Source organism: Bombyx mori, chromosome 5 (genome assembly GCF_030269925.1).
Source record: "Bombyx mori chromosome 5, ASM3026992v2".
NCBI classification, from domain to species: domain Eukaryota; kingdom Metazoa; phylum Arthropoda; class Insecta; order Lepidoptera; family Bombycidae; genus Bombyx; species Bombyx mori.
The window spans coordinates 9,086,603-9,106,304 of NC_085111.1; the positions used below are offsets into that span (position 1 = coordinate 9,086,603).

The 19,702-nt window shown below is 35.8% G+C and overlaps 3 protein-coding genes across 5 annotated transcripts in view; 1 reads left to right on the plus strand and 2 right to left on the minus strand.

Annotated features, from left to right (window-relative positions):
- LOC105842683 (RING-box protein 2) overlaps nucleotides 1–19,702 on the plus strand; it is a 37,191-nt gene that overhangs the window by 1,289 nt on the left and 16,200 nt on the right. The window lies entirely within an intron of this gene.
- LOC101738007 (facilitated trehalose transporter Tret1) lies at nucleotides 213–5,492 on the minus strand. 2 transcript variants are annotated; one of them, XR_009973206.1, is made up of 4 exons: nucleotides 5,227–5,481; nucleotides 2,805–2,924; nucleotides 1,047–2,720; nucleotides 213–780 (listed from the first exon to the last, which is right to left on the minus strand). XR_009973206.1 is itself a non-coding variant. In XM_038010961.2 (3 exons), exons 1-3 carry the CDS (start codon nucleotides 5,305–5,307, stop codon nucleotides 1,449–1,451), a joined length of 1,473 nt encoding a protein of 490 aa, XP_037866889.1. In that variant the 5' UTR covers nucleotides 5,308–5,492; the 3' UTR covers nucleotides 213–1,448. The 2 variants fall into 2 exon arrangements, 1 of the variants encoding a protein (XP_037866889.1); XM_038010961.2 differs by having other exon boundaries at nucleotides 213–2,720; nucleotides 5,227–5,492.
- On the minus strand, nucleotides 11,020–18,792 carry Tret1 (trehalose transporter BmTRET1). Of its 2 annotated transcripts, XM_038010793.2 has the most exons (5): nucleotides 18,584–18,792; nucleotides 17,786–18,410; nucleotides 14,511–14,960; nucleotides 13,997–14,110; nucleotides 11,020–13,014 (listed from the first exon to the last, which is right to left on the minus strand). In XM_038010793.2, exons 2-5 carry the CDS (start codon nucleotides 17,858–17,860, stop codon nucleotides 11,764–11,766), a joined length of 1,890 nt encoding a protein of 629 aa, XP_037866721.1. In that variant the 5' UTR covers nucleotides 17,861–18,410; nucleotides 18,584–18,792; the 3' UTR covers nucleotides 11,020–11,763.

Consider the following 19,702-nt stretch of genomic DNA (forward strand, 5'->3'; position numbering starts at 1 on the left):
ATTTTCAAAATTAAAAATGTTGTGTGCGTGTGAATTATTCTCAAACTATTTAATTACGCTTTAAATTTAAGGCCATAATTAAGGCATTTTAGTTTAAATTTCATTATATTACATTGAAATAATCCTGTTTATTAATCCATCAATCTGTTAAAGAATTGTAAAGAATACTGACTTAAACATAAATATTATTTTGCCGTAGTAAAAGCAGAATCGATTGATCATACTTTCTTTAATTCTAATAATTCTCTCTTAATACAACATAATATAACATAATAACACCTAGGTCCTGGGTCATGTCCTGGTTCTGGGTGGGCTATATACTTTTGAACATTACCAATATGTCTCCTCTTAACTTGAACTGTTTACTAACTTTCATGAATGGAAACATAGTTACACTTACAATTCATATCAATATGTGTGCTTGTCAAATTAAACAAATAAATAATAATAGTCATTGGACCGACAAATCAATATGTTTGAAAGCTGTACAATATAGATTCCATGTGGTCTGGCCCCCCTTGTTTCGTAAAAATAATAGTTAACTATTGTTTTCTTAGTTAGTTCTAAAATTTGAAATTGCAGGTACATATAACTCTATTCATAGGCACAATTCGATTAAAAGAGATTAGTACAGTGCCTTCAATGTAATGATTCTGTGAATTGTAATGGTTCGAATTATAATTTAAGGATGTGACTCTCTTTCCATTAAGTGAAATTTATTCTTTAGATCTTACCATTTATTTTCATATTAAAGTTTAAAAAAAACATTTTTTATTACAACTAATATAAGTAACTATTTTTTTTTTTTTTTATTGCTTAGATGTGTGGACGAGCTCACAGCCCACCTGATGTTAAGTGGTTACTGGAGCCCATAGACATCTACAACGTAGATGCGCCACACACCTTGAGATATAGTTCTAAGGTCTCAGTATAGTCACAACGGCTGCCCCACCCTTCAAACCGAAACGCATTACTGCTTCACGGCAGAAATAGGCGGGGCGGTGGTACCTACCCGTGCGGACTCACAAGAGGTCCTACCACCAAACTAAATAAGTAACTTATGATTTTAACTTTACGGCATAGATTAAACTCTGTTATAAGATTGCCAAAAAGCTTAGTATTTTACATGAAGTAGTGTATGATACAAACTACAAAATAAAATCATTATAAATAGTTACTAAATGTAATAATTTCCCAATAAAAACTACTAAAATACTTTGGCATTCATGTCATAAATTATAATCCTCGTAAAGTCTACCTACCAATAGAACCAGTTACAACAACTAAGTATGATACCATTGTACTATTAGATATAAGATTTTTTTATAGAAATCTTTTTCTACACAACGTTTTTACTGCCTAAAAATTGTGAAAAGAATATAGTAAAAGTTATTAATTGCTACTTTAAAGCTAATTTTATTCAATTAATAAATGCTTAAAACATCTTCTTAGCATCCGTTTGGCAAAGGCTTAATGTTTGCTATCGAGCTTAGTCGACGAGTTCTGGGTTTCTCTTCTCTACCGGTTATTTTATTTTCAATTTGATCAAGGCTTTTGCCTCTCGTTTCTGGTACGCAAACAATAACAAAGAATAAGCCTACAAAACAAATACTCCCGAAGAGCCAAAACGTGCCCGCCGCGCTGATCGCATCAACAATGTTCTGAAATGTTTTTGTTACAATAAATGTACATAGCCAGTTAAATGCCGTGCAGATTGAAGCAGCGCTACCTCGAATCTTTGCTGGCAAAATTTCACCCATCATTAACCATGGTATTGGCCCGAAAGCCAGTGAGAATCCTAACAAGTATATCATAACGGTAGTCAGTGGTAACCAACCCAAATCAGATACATCTAATTTTGCTTGGTATTTAACATAGAAGAATGTACCCAAAATAATTAAAGTAATAGTCATGGTCACTGAAGAGATATATAATAACAATTTTCGTCCAGCTCTATCTATTAGCGCCGTAGCGACAAAAGTGGAAGCGAAATTAACGATTCCTACAATAATTGCTGAAAGGTTTTCGTCCACAGAACTTCCTGACATTTGAAATATTGTCACAGTATAGAATATGACGGCATTTATACCAGAAAGCTGTTGGAAAGCCATCAAACCGAGAGAAATAAGTATCGCCTTCGTATATTTGATGCTAAAAAGATCTCGTATGCTTGCATCATCGGCTTGAGCCTCTGCGTCTGAAACTGCAATCTCTCGAATTTCACTCTCGATATCACAATTTTTCCCTCTAAGCCATTGTAGTGCTTTTCGAGCTTCTTCCATGCGACCATGCGAAATATACCATCGGGGTGTCTCCGGGATAATGAACATCAAAATAAAGAATGGAATGTTCATAGCAGCACCCAGAAATGCAAGCGCGGACCAGTCTAAATATGTGCCAGCTAGGTAACAAATTAAGATACCTATGTTACCAATTGCTGTAGGGAATAGTCCTAAAGTTCCTCGGACTTCTGGTTGGATTGTTTCCCCTAAATAAACCGGAAAGGCTAAAGATCCCACACCAACACATAATCCACAAATAGCACGCCCGACAAAAACCAATTCGACAACGTGTGCTATGGCTATAACTATCCATCCCACGCAGAATGGCGGAGCTATAAGTAGTATAGTTCTACGCCTTCCTAAATAATCCACCAAGGGTCCACCGATCACTCCACCTGCGAGTGCCGCCAAAGGCATCAAGCTTCCAATCCAACTAGCCTGCAAAAAAAAAGTTAAAGTAGATTTATGGATAAATATTTGTTTGTAATCAATTAAATTACCGACAAAATAAAATATACTTGCCTGTTCTTTACTGACTGATATAACAGTGCTATTCTTCATTGTAACAAGACCAGTTGAAGTGTAACCTGACGAGAATCCTATAATCATGGAGCCCATCGATACAGCAATAGCAGCTAAAACCTGGAAATAAAATAAAATAAAGTAATTTTATTATACTTTCACAAGACACTTAACCATAGTCGTGTTTTAATCTTTTTTTTTTTTTATTGCTTAGATGAGTGAACGAGCTCACAGCCCACCTGGTGTTAAGTGGTTACTGGAGCCCATAGACATCTACAACGTAAATGCGCCACGCACCTTGAGATATAAGTTGTAAGGTCTCAGTATAGTTACAACGGCTGCCCCACCCTTCAAACCGAAACGCATTACTGCTTCACGGCTGAAATAGGCAGGGTTGTGGTACCTACCCGTGCGGACTCACAAGAGGTCCTACCACCAGTAAATCATAAAATTCGCGTACGAAAACCTGCCTAAAACGGAAAATAATGCGTCTTTCATCGTAAATAAATCGTTGAAAGTGACATCTTCCTACAAAAAGGGGTGTGCTATGAAAGGCGAAACGCTCATCATTAATTTAAACAATCATCGTGGACATCCACATTGATTGTGTCCACTTAGTGAGACAGGCGCAGAACTTAGTTTTAGATATTTTTGTTTTCTATACTAATACTAATAATACTAATACTAATAATATTATAAAGAGGAAAGATTTGTTTGTTTGTTTGTTTCGAATAGGCTCCGAAACTACTGGACCGATTTGAAAAAATCTTTTTCCATTAGAAGCCGATATTGTCCCTGATGAACATAGGCTACTTTTTTTTATTTTTTATTTATTTATTTTTTTGGTTTCATGTGTGTTTTAATGTTTCCGAAGCGAAGCGAGGGCGGGTCGCTAGTGTTAAAATAAGCAGAGAACTTAGGTAAACTTTAAATTGAGTTACTGTTTTTTTTTTATTTTGAATAAAGTCCGGATAATTTAATGTATTAAAGGTGGCGCAGTATGTCCTCCTTTTTTATTTATCGTATCATGCTGCCTAAGTATTTGGAATGAGTTTTACGACCGGCCGCTTGTTTGACGTTAACCCTCCTTAGGAATGCTACCGTTGGCATGAGACGTTAGGCTGAAAAGGTCTATTAGTCGCCCTTTACGACAACCATGGGAAGATATAGGCCGGTAGAGCTCTAAACCAAGAACCTTTACTGGTAGTAGGACTTCTTGTGAGTCCGCGCGGGTAGGGACCACCGCCCTGCCTATTTCTGCCGTGAAGCAGTAATGCGTTTCGGTTTAAAGTATGGGGCAGCCGTTGTAACTTTAGTGAGATCTTAGAACTTATATCTCAAGGTGAGTGGCGCATTTACGCTGTAGATGTCCATGGGCTCCAGTAACCACTTAACACCAGGTGGGCTGTGAGCTCGTCCACCCATCTAAGCAATAAAAAAAACCGCATGGCACTATTTTAATTTACTACTTGAATTTATTTAAAAATAAAGGAAACATTATTTAAACAATTATCAACTTTAATTAGTTTCGGCATTGAGTTATCCGATATGATGAAAAAAATGTATTTTCTGTAAACGTCAATGACGGGGTATTTTCGTTTATTTATCATATTAGTTATTAGAAGTATCAATAGTTATATTTTAACACCTTATACATACTATAATACAATATGAATGTCATCATCATGTGAACTAAGTTACTTACAGAAATGTGCCACAAAGTTTTATTTCAATATTTCATAAAATTCGTTTTTTTATTTGATTTTACGTACGATCATGTTTGTCAATGTTTAGACTATTTTGATGTTTGTTTATTAAAATTGCAGGATCACCTTTTTTCAGTTCTTTTTAAAGAATTTAAATAAAACTATAAACCAAAAGATTTACATCAAAAATAGATAAATCAGCTGGTTTATCACTTTCTTTCTTGCTACTTTTATTTTTTATTGGCCATAATAAGTGGACGAGCTCAGGGTCGATCGGACGCGAAAAGCATTGACCATCTTGAAATACTACCTATGTCGAAATTGTAATTGCTGAGATCAAGTATCAGCCAACATAGGGCTTCCTTCAAAGTGTAATGTATGATTACTTCTCAGCAAAACAATACAGGATTGTAGAACTCATTAAATTCAACTGAATCAGTTATAATTTTTTTATAAAAATACACTGGAAGTAATGTATAGGTCGAATTCGATTCAGGCGATTACATTGTTCGTAGAGTTAACCAAAGTTTAAATTACATGTGTCTCAAAGATATGAACTCTAAACACAGTAAGTAGATTCAAACATGTTAATTGGACACAATTAGACGACGCAATGTTGTTCAAAGACACATGTTTGGTTTTATTATTGCATAGTAAAAGCAACTAATAACATAGATTATTATAGAAATTTTATTAAATGAAATTTATAGTCTTACCTGTGAAAAAGTGTACTTCGGTTCATATGCTCCGGTTACAGCGATGCTGTAATGGGTGTCCGCTCTCATTAGGATCTTCATTGTTATTATTTATAAAAAGCACTTCGAAAAAAAGTTCGACAAATCAAAGTTCATCACATCATTAAAATAACGTAATAGAGAATGAAGTCTGAAAGCGTTCGTTACATTCGCTGCTGAAGAAATGAACATCCTGCGACACGGTCAGTGCGATTTATATGGACAGAACTTAGACACAATTGACAAAACTGATTGGGTTTCGAGGCCATCATACTGAAACAATTTCTGTAAAAAAAAGCAACACTACACAATTATGAATACTAATAACGATGTGTTCTACAATAAATTATAACAAAAATAGTTTTGCAAATTAACGGTTATCATCAAATAACCGTTATTATTAGCAATGTGAATTTTAATATTTAATTCTCAATTTTATTTGATACCGCTAATACATACAATACTCGTTTATGTATAAATATTTGAATAGAGGCTGCCATTAAAGTTTATCGATAAATCTTATCTAGATATTAATACGTGCGAAGCAAAAACTTTGTATCCCTTTTTACGAAAATTGCGCGGACGGAGGAGTATGAAATTTTCCACACTTATAAAGAATATAGAGAAGAAGTGCACAATGCTAATATTTTTTTAAAATAATGCATAAAAGATACATTAAATCAATAAAGAAAACATTACACACACTACATACCATGTAGTTGACACACGCGCGCATGTATACGATTTATTGTCAAACTTTTGTTCTTGACGTCTGTGGTCAAATTGGGAATAGATTAAGTATTGTTTGTCTTTATTAATATTTTTTTATAGTGTACCCTTGGCGAAATTTGTGATTATAGAAGTATAAAATACAATCATAATAGTGTACAAACTTACAATTCCAATTAATTATAGTCGAATTTCGACTACTGCGGGACCTCTGGTTATTTTTAATTACTATTTTTTATAATGTACCTAAGTATAGTAGTTGCTAATGAATTATTGTATTATAAACAAATGACGATAAAAGTCATCGAAGAATAATTTGAATGTTTTGGAATTTAATAAATGCGTTGTACGGATTATAAATTGCGGTCGAAAATTGGATATTAAATTTTATCTTTAGTATTTTCTTCGGTTTTCACGACTCGTTGGCATCATTAAGCCTACTTTTAATTTCGCGCTTGTTATTCTTTTTTTTATGATATTCTTTAAATACCAAAAAGTGCCAATGTGCAGACAACGGATAATTTAGGGATGTCCATAGTTTGAATACTCTTCTGTATTAGAATAGCTACTTCAAACTTTCGGGTCTTTGAAATATTTGCAGGAAACTGACGATTTTCTCAGACCAAAACCAAGGAAGATACCTACACTCTGGCTTAAAGCGAAAGAAGAAGAAATAAAACACATCTTAAAGCTTTAAGAGAAATATGTATCGTAATTATTATAAATGAGAAATATAGCCGCCCTGTATGTATCCACTAGAAACTTTTGCATTGGCGCGTAACTGGAATAGCTCCTTAGGCTATCAGCAATTAGGCAGAAAAAATATTTATTTATATAAATATTTGAAGTCGTCGTGGCCTAAAGGATAAGACGTCCGGTGCATTCGTATATAGCGATGCACTGGTGTTCGAATCTCGCTGGCGGGTACCAATTTTTCTAATGAAATACGTACTCAACAAATGTTCACGATTGACTTCCACGGTGAAGGAATAACATCGTGCAATAAAAATCAAACCCGCAAAATTATAATTTGCGTAATTACTGGTGGTAGGACCTCTTGTGAGTCTGCACGGGTAGGTACCACCGCCCCGCCTATTTCTGCCGTGAAGCAGTAATGCGTTTCGGTTTGAAGGGTGGGGCAGCCGTTGTGACTATACTGAGACCTTAGAACTATATCTCAAGGTGTGTGGCGCATTTACGTGGTAGATGTCTATGGGCTCCAGTAACCACTTAACACCAGGTGGGCTGTGAGCTCGTCCACACATCTAAGCAATAAAAAAAAAGAAAAAAATAAATAAATCAACTTTTTGAAATTCATTAGGTACTTAAGGAAGTAAGCTCCCGACCGACCAACAATGTAAATTCGTTAATTTACATTTGTGCTATATTTTATAGCACACTAAAGAAAATACATTTAAAATAAAATTAGAATACAAAAGTTACTTGCGGTCTTATCGTTCAAACCGATCTCTTTCGGGCAACTATTGAGTGTAAATAATGTTTATGTAACTTAATAATAGCCAATTGCCGTGTATTTTAAGTAACAATAATACTTTGTTTCCTAATTTAAATCTTTATGTATCCCAATTCGAGATTTTTTTGTTTACTGGTGGTAGGACCTCTTGTAAGTCCGCACGGGTAGGTGCCACTACCCTGCCTATTTCTGCCGTGAAACAGTAATGCGTTTCGATTTGAAGGGTGGGGCTGTCGTTGTAACTATACTGAGACCTTAGAACTCATATCTCAAGGTGGGTGGCGACATTTACGTTGTAGATGTGTATGGGCTCCTGTAACCACTTAATACCAAGTGGGCTGTGAGCTCGTCCACTCATCTAAGCAACAAATTAAAAAAAAGATGTAATTTTAAAACTATAATTTTACTACTTATCTTGAGTTGAAGCTATCTTCTGATACCTTGCTAGTTTTTACAAAGACAGATGTTATATGAATGCACTGAATAATTTTTCCATGTTTGTTCATAAAACGATTAAAGAGCATTAGCATCTGCTTGCAAAACAATATTTATCGATGCAGTCGTTAAAATCTCGAGTTCCACGTGTACCGTTTAACTGTCAATCTGTTGCACTAATATAGTAATGGTACAGCATAGGTATAGTATAGGTAAGCATAAGATCCGAAACTACATGAAAACTACTCCTCAGTAGATGATGCTTCAATTTTCATGGACCTCATATCGGAAAAACATATTCACACCTTTTTTGGGCTGGGCATGTGGGACCCAACGGGATCCCAACGGTCCGCAGATGTTGGGAGCGAACCACGGGCCCAAGGGATGGAATTTATAATAGCACCCTACCCAAAGCTTATTCACCCAAGATAACTTAATGTAAAGGAACGACTCCACCACCCGCCACCGAAGTGTCCTAGAGTCCTGGAGTCCTATATCGCCCGAATCGGAATCGCTCACTAATAAGGAAGATGACGTGATGAGGAAAGGAGGCTTTTGTGGATTAGACGGTCGGTCTCTGTACCGAATTCTGCAAGTATGACCCGGTTTGAAAAATATTTTTCTAACTATTATTCAAAAGGCCTTCCTCGATGCAGAAATTACATCTTGTAATAAATAATACTAAACCCGTTGAATATATAATCTATATTATATATATATATTTAATATATAATATATATAAAATATATATATATATATAAAAATGAATTGCTGTTCGTTAGTCTCGCTAAAACTCCAGAACGGCTGGACCGATTTGGCTAATTTAGGTCTTGAATTATTTGTGAAAGTCCAGAGAAGGCTTAAAAGGTAGATAAATATAAGAATGCTCGGAATTAAATAAAAATAAAAAATTTGTTTTTCCTTTGATGTGTCCCCCGTCGGACGGATTCCTTTTGTTTGATTTAAGTTTATTTTATACAAAAGTTTAGGTCTTTTATTTATCGATTGAGGCACTACGAAGTCTGCCGGGTCAGCTAGTTTGGGATAAAATAGTTGGTTCTCTCTGCTGCAGCCGTACGTTCCTGTTTTAATACTAATAACTTCACAAACAATTCACTTCCCGTATCTATACAGTCTTTGGAATCATAACAATACATTGAGGAAATGTTTTCCGCTTAGGCTGTATCGTGCAATATTCTGAAAATATTCCTTCTTACGTTTTGATCAAATAGTATTATTGTTTTCGGTAACGAATTTGGTCATTGTAAATCAAACTACGATAAATCACCGCGTCATCTCAACAGGAGGTATTCATTGACATATAAGTGCAGTGCTAAGTTCCGTCAACTATTTGTTAATTTATTGAATATGCATGACATCATGCAGTCGCCTAGTCGCGCGCAAGACGGTTTAGTGATCTAAGCTCACAGCAGTCAATCCTTCTATGCTTGCGGAATCATGCCAGGACTCCCGTACAATAGAAACTTTAAATGTTTTTTCTATGCCAGTTTCAACCTTTGTTTCATTACCTTGTATAAGTATATTTCTGCTGTTAAAGCTAACCTTCGTAGTACAAATACCTAGTTATTTGTAAACGCGATAATGCCAACTTATTATCGGTCTTTTTTATTTATTGCTTCGTTGGATGGAAGAGCTCACAGCCCACCTGGTGTTAAGTGGTTACTGGAGCCCATAGACATCTACAACATAAATGCGCCACCCACCTCGAGATATAAGTTCTAAGGTCTCAGTATAGTTACAACGGCTACCCCACTCTTCGAACCGAAATGCATTACTGCTTCACGGCGGAAATAGGCGGGGTGGTGGTGCCTACCCGTGCGGACTCCCAAGAGGTCCTACCACCAGTGATTACGCAAATTATAATTTTGCGGGTTTGGTTTTTATTACACGATGTTATTCCTTCACCGTGGAAGTCAATCGTGAACATTTGTTGAGTACATATTTCATTAGAAAAATTGGTACCCGCCTGCGGGATTCGAACACCGGTGCATCGCTACATACGAATGCACCGGACGTCTTATCCTTTAGGCCACGACGACGACAAACGGTCTTGAAAACCTTTAGGATATTGCAGCAGACATTGCTGTTGATGCGAAAACTATAATTCACTATTAATAATGAATTTACTCAGATTGTTAGAAGTCATTAATTAATTAAACAAGTGTAAAAAAAACATAAATCAATGAAGAATTAATTAAAACTGCTTCAACGGCTTAATATCTCGCGTTTATTGTTTCCATTTTATTATTTCCGACTTTTTAAGTTGCAGTTTTCGTGGTCACGGACTAAGGTTTGTCTGTCGATATTTGAGTATTATTTTGCTAGCTACCTAAATTCCTAACAAATATTTCTCAAAACGTTTCTTGATTCTCAATAAATGATGAATCTAATAAAGGCAACCTCTAATCCGGCAAATTTTTTCGAATTTGTTTATTTATTGTTATTGCATTGATAAGCGCACGAGTTCTACCTGCCTTACCCGATTTTGAGTGTTAACGGAAACCTGTAGACTTCTGAGTGCGAATGCCGTCACCCACCTTGGGACGTGACTATGTCGCGGCAGAAATAAGAAGACAATGCTGCCTAACCGTCCAAGCTCACCCTGAGCACTATTACCGCAAGTAACTATGCTTTTTTTTTATACACCAGGTGCCTTCACATTTAACTTACGATGACTTCAAAATTTGACATAGAAAATTTAATTTAATTTACATCATGATGTTTGTTTATGGTTGGAAATTGTTTATGCACAAGTTCGCTCAAGGCATTCATAATGTCAATGTTAAACAGAATTCAGTTGACGTACAAAATATGTATATGCGATCTTCTTGATAGAACCTAATAATTATGTAACAAACATATTATTATATTTTCTCGTATATTAATTTGTTAAACGAGTAGAAGTATTGTATCTTCTTAATCATTTAAATTCTTGCTAAGTCCTGTGAATAATTAAAATAATTTTGTTAACACCAGAACTACAAAAATTAAATTAAGATTTAACTACTGATACCGATTTAAAAATCATTGTTATTATGACTTAAATAAAGAATTTAAGTAAATATAATAAGTTTTCATTACGCATTCTGAGGGATTGTAAATTTGAATAAAATACATTTGTGTCAATAAATATTTTGTATAATTATTAAAAATATATCAATTCATTTTATATTTAATCCGTAATATACGAATTAAAATTTTGTTTGAAACATTAAACTAGGTATATACTAAATAATATAAACATATTTTTAATAACTAATTCACTTTAAATAAACATTTGGTCTATAATTATCTAAGAATTGATTGTCATGATCAAATAACAATGTTCAAAAGAAAAATGGAAGTTACTTGCACTAAAAATGATAATGTTTGCAATTACAATACTGACTAATTACATATCAATTGAAATGCACTCTTTACTTTACAAAAATCCTACAATTTACTAGTCATTCAAAATCAAAGCAATTAATCTCCACGATGAAAAATATTATTGCACTGAGAAATATATGACATTTTACAATGTTCAGCATTAAATTTGTAAAACAGATCAAGCAAAAAAGGAACTAGAAAAATATCATGCACCACATGATGGTGTTAATATAGCTACAATAAATCTAAAGGAACATGATATTTAAAATAAATCTACCTAATTTCTACATAATAATATTTACAATTTTTAAATCTACGTTTATTTCCCCAATCAGTCTTCAGTCTGCACTGCGATCTCAGTACATAGTCTTACATGCCTTGCAATTACCAAATTCTTAAAGGTACATCGTACACTAGATCCAAGGTCTTTCCTCTGGGAATGTACTCTTAAATGTAACAAAAAAGCTCCTTTGGATTTTCAATAGTAGCAGTTAACAAATATTTTCTGGTTGTTTACTGATATTGCGGACCCTCCGGGATCCGCTCGTCAATTTCATTTCAATTTCTTCGAGACTTTTGCCCTTGGTCTCAGGCACGAAGAAAATAACAAACAATAAGCCTCCTATACAAATAACAGCAAATAACCAAAGTGTTCCATGCATATAGATAGCGTCAATAATGTTTTGGAATGTTTTCGTAACAATAAAAGTGCATGTCCAGTTGAAGCCAGTTGCCAATGACGCAGCCGTACCTCTAATCTTTGATGGTAAAATTTCTCCTAACATGAGCCACGGAATCGGTCCGAATCCGATTGAGAATCCCAACACGTAGATAACGAGGCATGCGAGTGGCAGCCAACCGTAAGCTGTGACGTCAATGTGGTTCTGCTTTAAGTAGAAATAGGCACCTAGTGCTAAGAGTGTCGTGATCATCGCTACCGATGAAATGTACAGCAACACCTTTCTTCCCAGGCGGTCGATGAGCATGGTCGCTATGAATGTTGAAATAAAATTCACTACTCCAATGATTATACTGGCCAAGTTTTCGTCGACGCTGCTGCCAGACATTTGGAAAATACTTGCTGCGTAGAATATAACAGCGTTGATTCCAGTCAGTTGTTGGAAAAGCATCAATCCCAAAGAAATCATAACAGCTGGCAAATATCTTTTACTGAATAACTGTTTGAATGCATTTCCGCCAGTTCTGTCCGATTCGGTTTGAGATATTGTTAAATCGCGCATTTCCTTCTCAATGTTTACATTCTTTCCTCTTAACCAGCGCAGAGATTTGCGTGCTTCTTGGACGCGTGCTTTAGAGACATACCAACGAGGTGTTTCTGGGGTTAGAATCATAAGTAGGAAGAATGGCACCGGTATTGCTGCCCCAAAGAACGCTAAATTTGACCAATCCAGATATGATCCTACCAAGAAGGCCAAAAGTATTCCTGTATTACCAAACGCGGTTGGCAGAAGACCCAAAGCTCCTCTCACCTCCGGTTGAATAGTTTCTCCAATGTAGACCGGAAATGCAAGAGATACGATTCCCACACACACCCCGCATATGACCCGGCCAGCAAATACCATCACAACGTTAATTGCGTTAGCGATCAACATCCATCCGATGGTGAATGGCACTGCTGTACCCATAATTGTCTTTTTTCTTCCTAGGTATTCGATCAAAGGTCCGCCAACAATGCCTCCGACCAAAGCTGCTAACGGCATAAGACCCCCAACCCATGTTATCTGGAAACAAAAAAAATATATTTAGGTGTTGTTTGTCATTGAGATTAAAATGTGAATTAACTAATCAATTTTATACTATCTTTCAATACCCTAAACGGGTTGAATTTATATATTTTTCTCTCAAATTATCTAACGTGTAATTAAAATACGAATAAAAATAATGTCTATGTTTAATATTACAAAGTTTTGCTAGGTTATTAGCTCATATTAGAAAATAACTTATCGTTCATAATAACATTTAATCCGCAATAAAAATATCGGTTATCGGATCCATATGTAGAACTTGTGAGAAATGTTCAAACCCTCTGATTAATTGGATAACTTTTGTATAATATGTAAATCAATAGGCTTAAAGTAAAACAAATGTAATAATTTGAAACGACTAGGCTAATTCTTAGAGCTTTTATAATATTTTCTGGTGGAATTGTGATTACTCTGTTTCTATTCTTGCGGGAAAGCGAGTATGATATTCGAATTTGTTTGGCTGATGCAATAATGACGTCATTATTCAACATGAGATGCACTCTTCTTCTTCTTCTCAGTCGTGTCACTCTTGACAGAGTGGTCGTGATCGTCATGTAGTGTTGGAAGGGGCAGACTTGATGCGTCTCACGATGTCGCGCCATCTCTCCCTGCTCGAGGCCATTCTACTGCACTCATTTAAGGGACCTCCCACTGCAGTTTTAATTTGGTCGGTCCACCGCATTGGTGGCCTCCCGCGCGGTCTTGTACCATCAACGCTTCCCTGTACAACGAGGCGTTCTATGGACCGGCCATCTCGTCGCGAAACGTGTCCGAAGAAATTCACCATTCGAGACTGTACTATACCAAATAGACGCTGCTTGATGCCGAGTTCCTGTACTTTACTCTTAGTATTTTGTAATTTGGTTCGATAAGTTATTTTTTGTTTCGACAAACGTTATGGGCGAAAAGTCAATCCTAATCTTATATTGGTGTTGTAGAAAAGCAACTGTAAACTCACTTCTTCCTTTGTTATGTCCAAAGTTATATTCATTGTTAGCACAGCAGGTGATGTGTACCCAGATGAAAATCCGACATTCATTGAACCGACAGAAACTGCAAACGCTGCAAGAAGCTGTAATAAAACACCAAAAAAACTATTATAATATTATTAATTTTCAATGATAGAAAATCAACATACACGTAGACGCAGCCGTATGCTAACTTTGGCTTATGGTTTTGTTTGTAATAGATATCTATTTCTATTCTAGATTATTAGTTTCTTAAAAATTTTTTACAACGAATAATTAAAAAAAATAATTCGTGAACATGGTTGCGTTGCGTGAGATTTGTTCCCACGGGGTAGCTTTTCAAATTTCAAACTGATATTAGGTACATAAATACTTAGTACACACTGAACCAAAATAGTTATTAATTTATAAGTTGTTTTGTTTACGAGTTTTAATAATCACTCAACACCACCAGGTGCTCGTCTGTCCATTAAAACTATAATAAAAATACGGAAATTATTTTACCTGCGTCCATAGAAACAGTTTCTGAGTTGTAGATTTGTACGGTGTTCCATCCTCGTTATCGTATTCCGTCTTAGTTTTAACGCTGTCTGTGCTTAATTGCCTAACGAATGGAACAGAATTCCGCAAGTTCTCGTCCTTGATTTCCATTTCCATTTTGTATTTGAATTCGTTTCCTAAACTGATCTGACGTAGTTGTTGAAAGTGCCGACGAGTTTTCTCGAAAGAATCCTGTTCGTCTTCGCTGCTACTCTCTGTGGATACGTGTTCCGGTATCGGATCGTAGTTAGTGGGCACCAGAGTACCCTGGGATCCACATGAAGTTGCGAGGGAAGTGCTGGTTGTTGACGCTGAGAGCGTTGGTTTCGAAGGCACCCGGGCGTATTTGGGACCACGAGTGCGGTATAACCGCTCTTCATCCCCTTGTGCGTGACGCGTTTGTTCGCTTCCACCCTGGAATTAAAAAAATATGTTAACTTTTAAACTGTCAAACACCTAACTGATACATTTTAACATTACACGCCAATTTAATAAAATCGACTGGTCGCTCAAGTGTGTTCTGGACGATTGATACTAAAGTAATCATTCGCAAACATACCCCATTTATTATATCCACTATCTTACGTACGTAAGTTTGCTATGACGATAAGAACAGTGAACCGAGGGGTTCGGAGGTCAGCCAGAGAGACTGAGTATTGTTTGTTAATTGCAAGTAGTCATATGGTCAAAGTCATATGGTCGTCGCATGCAATGATAACCTAGTTATTTACGTACATACTACCCTGACCTGATCCGTTATGAAAGTTCTTTTTTACGTTAATAATTTAACTCTAATCATATAATATACTACAACCCATAATCAAAATTTTGTAAATAATCTCATACTTGCCTTAACATAAAATAGTGATACATATATTTTTATTTCTTATACATGTTTTCGAAAGCTCTGTAAGTTTTCTTAAAATATTTCATTTCTCTCCTTTTATGATAATTAGGGTACCAACCCATGTGGGCTGACCAGAGGCCCAACGATTGCTCCAGTAGTACTTCGTAATATTCGTAGATAATAAAACATATATTTATTAATATAATTATTTTGAGAAGATGAGTGACATAGTGGCATTGGATTTCTCGGAATAATATTTATGCGTTTTTTAGAAATAAAAACGTATGACTCCATCAAGTAACGTAGTTATTATGAAAGTTCGATTTTAAAATTTTAATCGTGTTTTATGTCGACTAATATTTAATTTTAAACAAAATTGTACATAAGGACTCCCCAGATATCACAAAATCACATTTCAAAATGACAGGTCTACGATCTTTGTAAAGCAGATAAAATAATTGTGATTTTATTGTTTTCTTCTACATTCTTCTTTCAAAAGAAAGATTTATTTTCGTTCCATACTCGATGGTTTTTAAACATATAAATTTATCAATTTCTTTGAACATCTATTTTAGATGTTTTTCTAATCATAATAAATGTGTAATCATTATACTCTCGGAGACCTCGACTAACAATTATTCTTATAGGTATTATTTCCGTGATGTATTTATTTGTTGTTTGCTGTTATTTTTGTTGTTGTTAATAAATACAATCGTTTGTAATTAATGCGTACGCAATGTAACACAATAAATACAAATTTAATGATGAGCAGGGTCGACGGCCGACGTTCCAAACCCTTCGTTTCGCCTCGAAGGCTTCGTTGGCCGGACAGCCTTGGGTTGAGCCGCGCGTCTGGTTCCAGTGTTGACTGTGGTAACCGCGTTATGCCGCCCGGGTTCTGACCTCGGGGGATCGGGCGCTTGAGTGAGATTGCAGGGGATTCGTTGTGTAGGGGGCCCTAAATACCATCCTTGCGATCCCCGACCCCAATATCTACGGAACGTCGAGTGCCACATACCTCACGCGCCTTCTAGGCGGGGGCTCGTAGGAAGTTCAGCCCCCCGCCCAAAAATAAAAAAGGGGTCAACGGTCACGTGTGACGCGGAGAAGTATCCGCCAGTTACCGCTTCGTTATCGATTATTGGCTGACGTATTACTAAACGACGCGGATTGCGCCAACCTCCAGTTTCCAAAGTAATTTCCATCCAAAGATTGGCTTGGAAGTGATCGCTTCCAGCGATAAATCCGCCCATTGTACTTTAGTTTTAATTGAATTTTTCTATACATTGTCGTTATTTTGGTGTACCTAAGTCTAATAAACTATATAATATATTGTATTTTAATTAATATTCAAAATTGAATGAATTCTATCCATCCAAAATTCTCAATGCAATATATTTTGTCGATAAACCAATATCATTGACGTGCAAGGCTAACCTAGACATCACTAACAAGCTACTAATAAAGCGGTGCTGGATACACTAACTACATCTATAAATGACTTGGAATACTGAACAATAGCCGATGCTGAAACACATTGCCACAAGTGAAACGTTTGTTAATATTATAGCGGTAATAATATTTCTAGAATAGTGTCTCTCTACTTTCAGTCTGAAAGTTGTTTTCAGCGCCATCTATTAGAACTGTATAAAACTATATAGTTTTCCATTCAATAATGATTATGTTTACATATTGATAGTTCCAGTGGACAACGTAACTTAACCACGTTTTAATGTAACTCAAATTCCGCACCGACAGCGCTCATGTCAGCCAAATTATTTTGCATCTCGAACTTGAATTCTATAATGGAATTTTCCTGAATTGATTATTCAGTAATTTTGTTCATAATTACCCAAATAATCTATGAATACTGTAGATTAATATTGTAAATTTATTGTAATGCTTTGAAATTATTTTAGTATTGAATTGTTGAATCGAATGCTGGAGTTACAACTGGTTCGAAGCAGGCTGGCCTTGCAAGGCCTTGTTAATTCCAGTTATCTGTTTTTGGTAGAATGCAACTATGATCTCGAATAATTACACACACATTTCCTTGCAGTCGTAGACTTCGCGTTTTGATTAAAACACAGGAAATTATATTCGTTTAGTATGCACGTCATCATACATAATCTGTATTAAAAAAATAATGATCAGTATATTATCATAGCGGGTTGCTAGGCAACCGATAATTGCAACGACAGGCCGCGAATTTTCTCCAGAGCTTTCTAGCGTTCAGAATTTTCCGGAAAGATTTATCTAATAATTTCACCCCTACACAAACACTTTCATTAATACCCAGTAAAACAGCGGTAACCAGTCCGAAAATAACCTCAAAATCGTAGTTAAGCACCAACAGACCATGTTTTTTTGAATTATAATTTAATTTACTTACCATTTCGGTGGAGAGCTGCTTGAGGTATCCCATGATCTTCCCCACGGCATTGGGGTTATTTTTATTGAAGCTCATCTTGTCTGCTGTGTTCAGCGAATTTCCGTTTTCTTAATAATCAAAGAACGTGAAAGTGTAAATGTCTATAAAAACTATTATCTTTCCCGATGTTCTATAAAAATTACCGACAAACGAAGCACATCGTTTACAGTCAAAGCTGATCGCCGCACTGAAACGTAAACTAAGCGAAAGGCCGCGACTCGACACCGTTTAACCGTCGGCACGTATTTAAATGTGTACACAAAATGAATGTTCTAATCGGTTTGTATTTCCCGCTTTCGTCCCGCAAGGGCGCACAACATTGAATTCAACAAGTCTGTCCGACACACCGAAATGTTGGCAGTGTGCACCGAATTCTTCAGAGCTCAAGTTATCTATTGAAACTTGCAGATGGCAGCGTAGTGTTTTATATAGGAAGGTTGGCAGTGTCGGCGCCGTTCACCTCGCCCTGCGCCCCTGTGCACACCCGCGGCTCCCCTCTTGTCGGTGCTTGCTGCATGTGTGTGTATTAAGGCTCGTCGGTGTGCACTGAATTCACACATACTCGCTACGTCATTTTACACCTCACCTGAAAATGTAGATGTAAAATAAATTTTGCAACTCCACTAGCCGTGAAAATGTTTCCCGGCCGTTTTAGGGCATCCATGTTGTTTATTCTATGAGCTTCGGTTACCATTTGATCCGAAGGCGGTTAGTTTGTTTAAGAACCGTGAAAAAAATTCGTATTAAAAATTAAATTACCAACTTAATAATAACAATAAAAAATATGCGCAAAATATTGAGTATACACTACACATATACTATATTTAAGGTTTTTGTTTCCTAAAAATATCCGACTAAACATATTGTTTCATTTTGTTTTTGGCGTGAGTGTTAGTTTCTGTTTTCGCTTAAAATATTTTTTCAGCACGTGATTTCGTAAATGCGTCAATTGGGTAAACGACTCGTGTCATACAGAGACTCTACGTACGCGATCGTATTATTAACATACAACCGTGCGCCTGCGATCGTGATTAAAGACTTTTTAATTGAATCATGTGAAGTTTTAATTAAGTGCAGTAGCTAGTACAAGTTTTGAATGTTTACACAATTACACGCTTAGAAATTTCAAACAACTTAAAGAATTTTAACACCACAAATATATTGTATGTTTATCAATTGAGTGTCCAACAATTGTGGAATTATAATGAAATTGCTTCTGGTCCGGTATTAATTCGGTTTTAACACTTTCAACATACACTCACACATATATATTTTATGTATACATTACACCATACCAATGCACCACGGGCTCGACGCGTTATCGGCCGACCTTCACTGTCCTTCATTCATGAGCAACGTCTGGAGGTGTGTCTCATACAGAATTGTACAGTTCGACATATTATTATTATAATAGGGTAAACCGTACTGTTATTGCCACTCCCCCGGCTAGTGATCGGATGAAAATCCCACAAAAACGGTTCCTTCAAATCTATTTACCTTAATTATTTATTTTGGTTGAAGGTTATTTTATCAGCAGCTGGTATTTAGTTTATAACCAAGGCCGTTACCATTTGATGTCCGAAGTTTGTGGATGAGATGTGAAAATAGAAGCACAGTAAAATAAAAGAATCCTCTTAAAATTAATAAATGTTAGATTTATTTGAGAAGAACCGTGGTAGTTTTACAAAAAACCTTAATAATAACCTAGTGCATAACTACTTCATACACTATTTCCAGTGCTCGTAATATTATTACGCTTCAGTGTTAGTGATTATACCAAATCGTAAGAGTACAAATGATTATATTATATACTCTATGATAATATATCTTATGTTTGAATCAGTAGAAATGCATTGTTGATTCACACAATACAATATG

What these genes read in the sequence shown, in the direction of transcription:
- LOC101738007 (XM_038010961.2), bottom strand. Translation starts at nt 5,307, where the DNA reads ATGAAGATCCTAATGAGAGCGGACACCCATTACAGCATCGCTGTAACC. An exon ending in CGAAGTACACTTTTTCACAG is followed by an intron (nt 2,925 to 5,226) that starts GTAAGACTATAA and finishes TTTTATTTCCAG; the next exon opens with GTTTTAGCTGCTATTGCTGT. An exon ending in TATCAGTCAGTAAAGAACAG is followed by an intron (nt 2,721 to 2,804) that starts GCAAGTATATTT and finishes TTTTTTTTGCAG; the next exon opens with GCTAGTTGGATTGGAAGCTT.
- Tret1 (XM_038010793.2), bottom strand. Translation starts at nt 17,860, where the DNA reads ATGAGCTTCAATAAAAATAACCCCAATGCCGTGGGGAAGATCATGGGA. An exon ending in AACTGTTTCTATGGACGCAG is followed by an intron (nt 14,111 to 14,510) that starts GTAAAATAATTT and finishes GTTTTATTACAG; the next exon opens with CTTCTTGCAGCGTTTGCAGT. An exon ending in TGGACATAACAAAGGAAGAA is followed by an intron (nt 13,015 to 13,996) that starts GTGAGTTTACAG and finishes TTTTGTTTCCAG; the next exon opens with ATAACATGGGTTGGGGGTCT.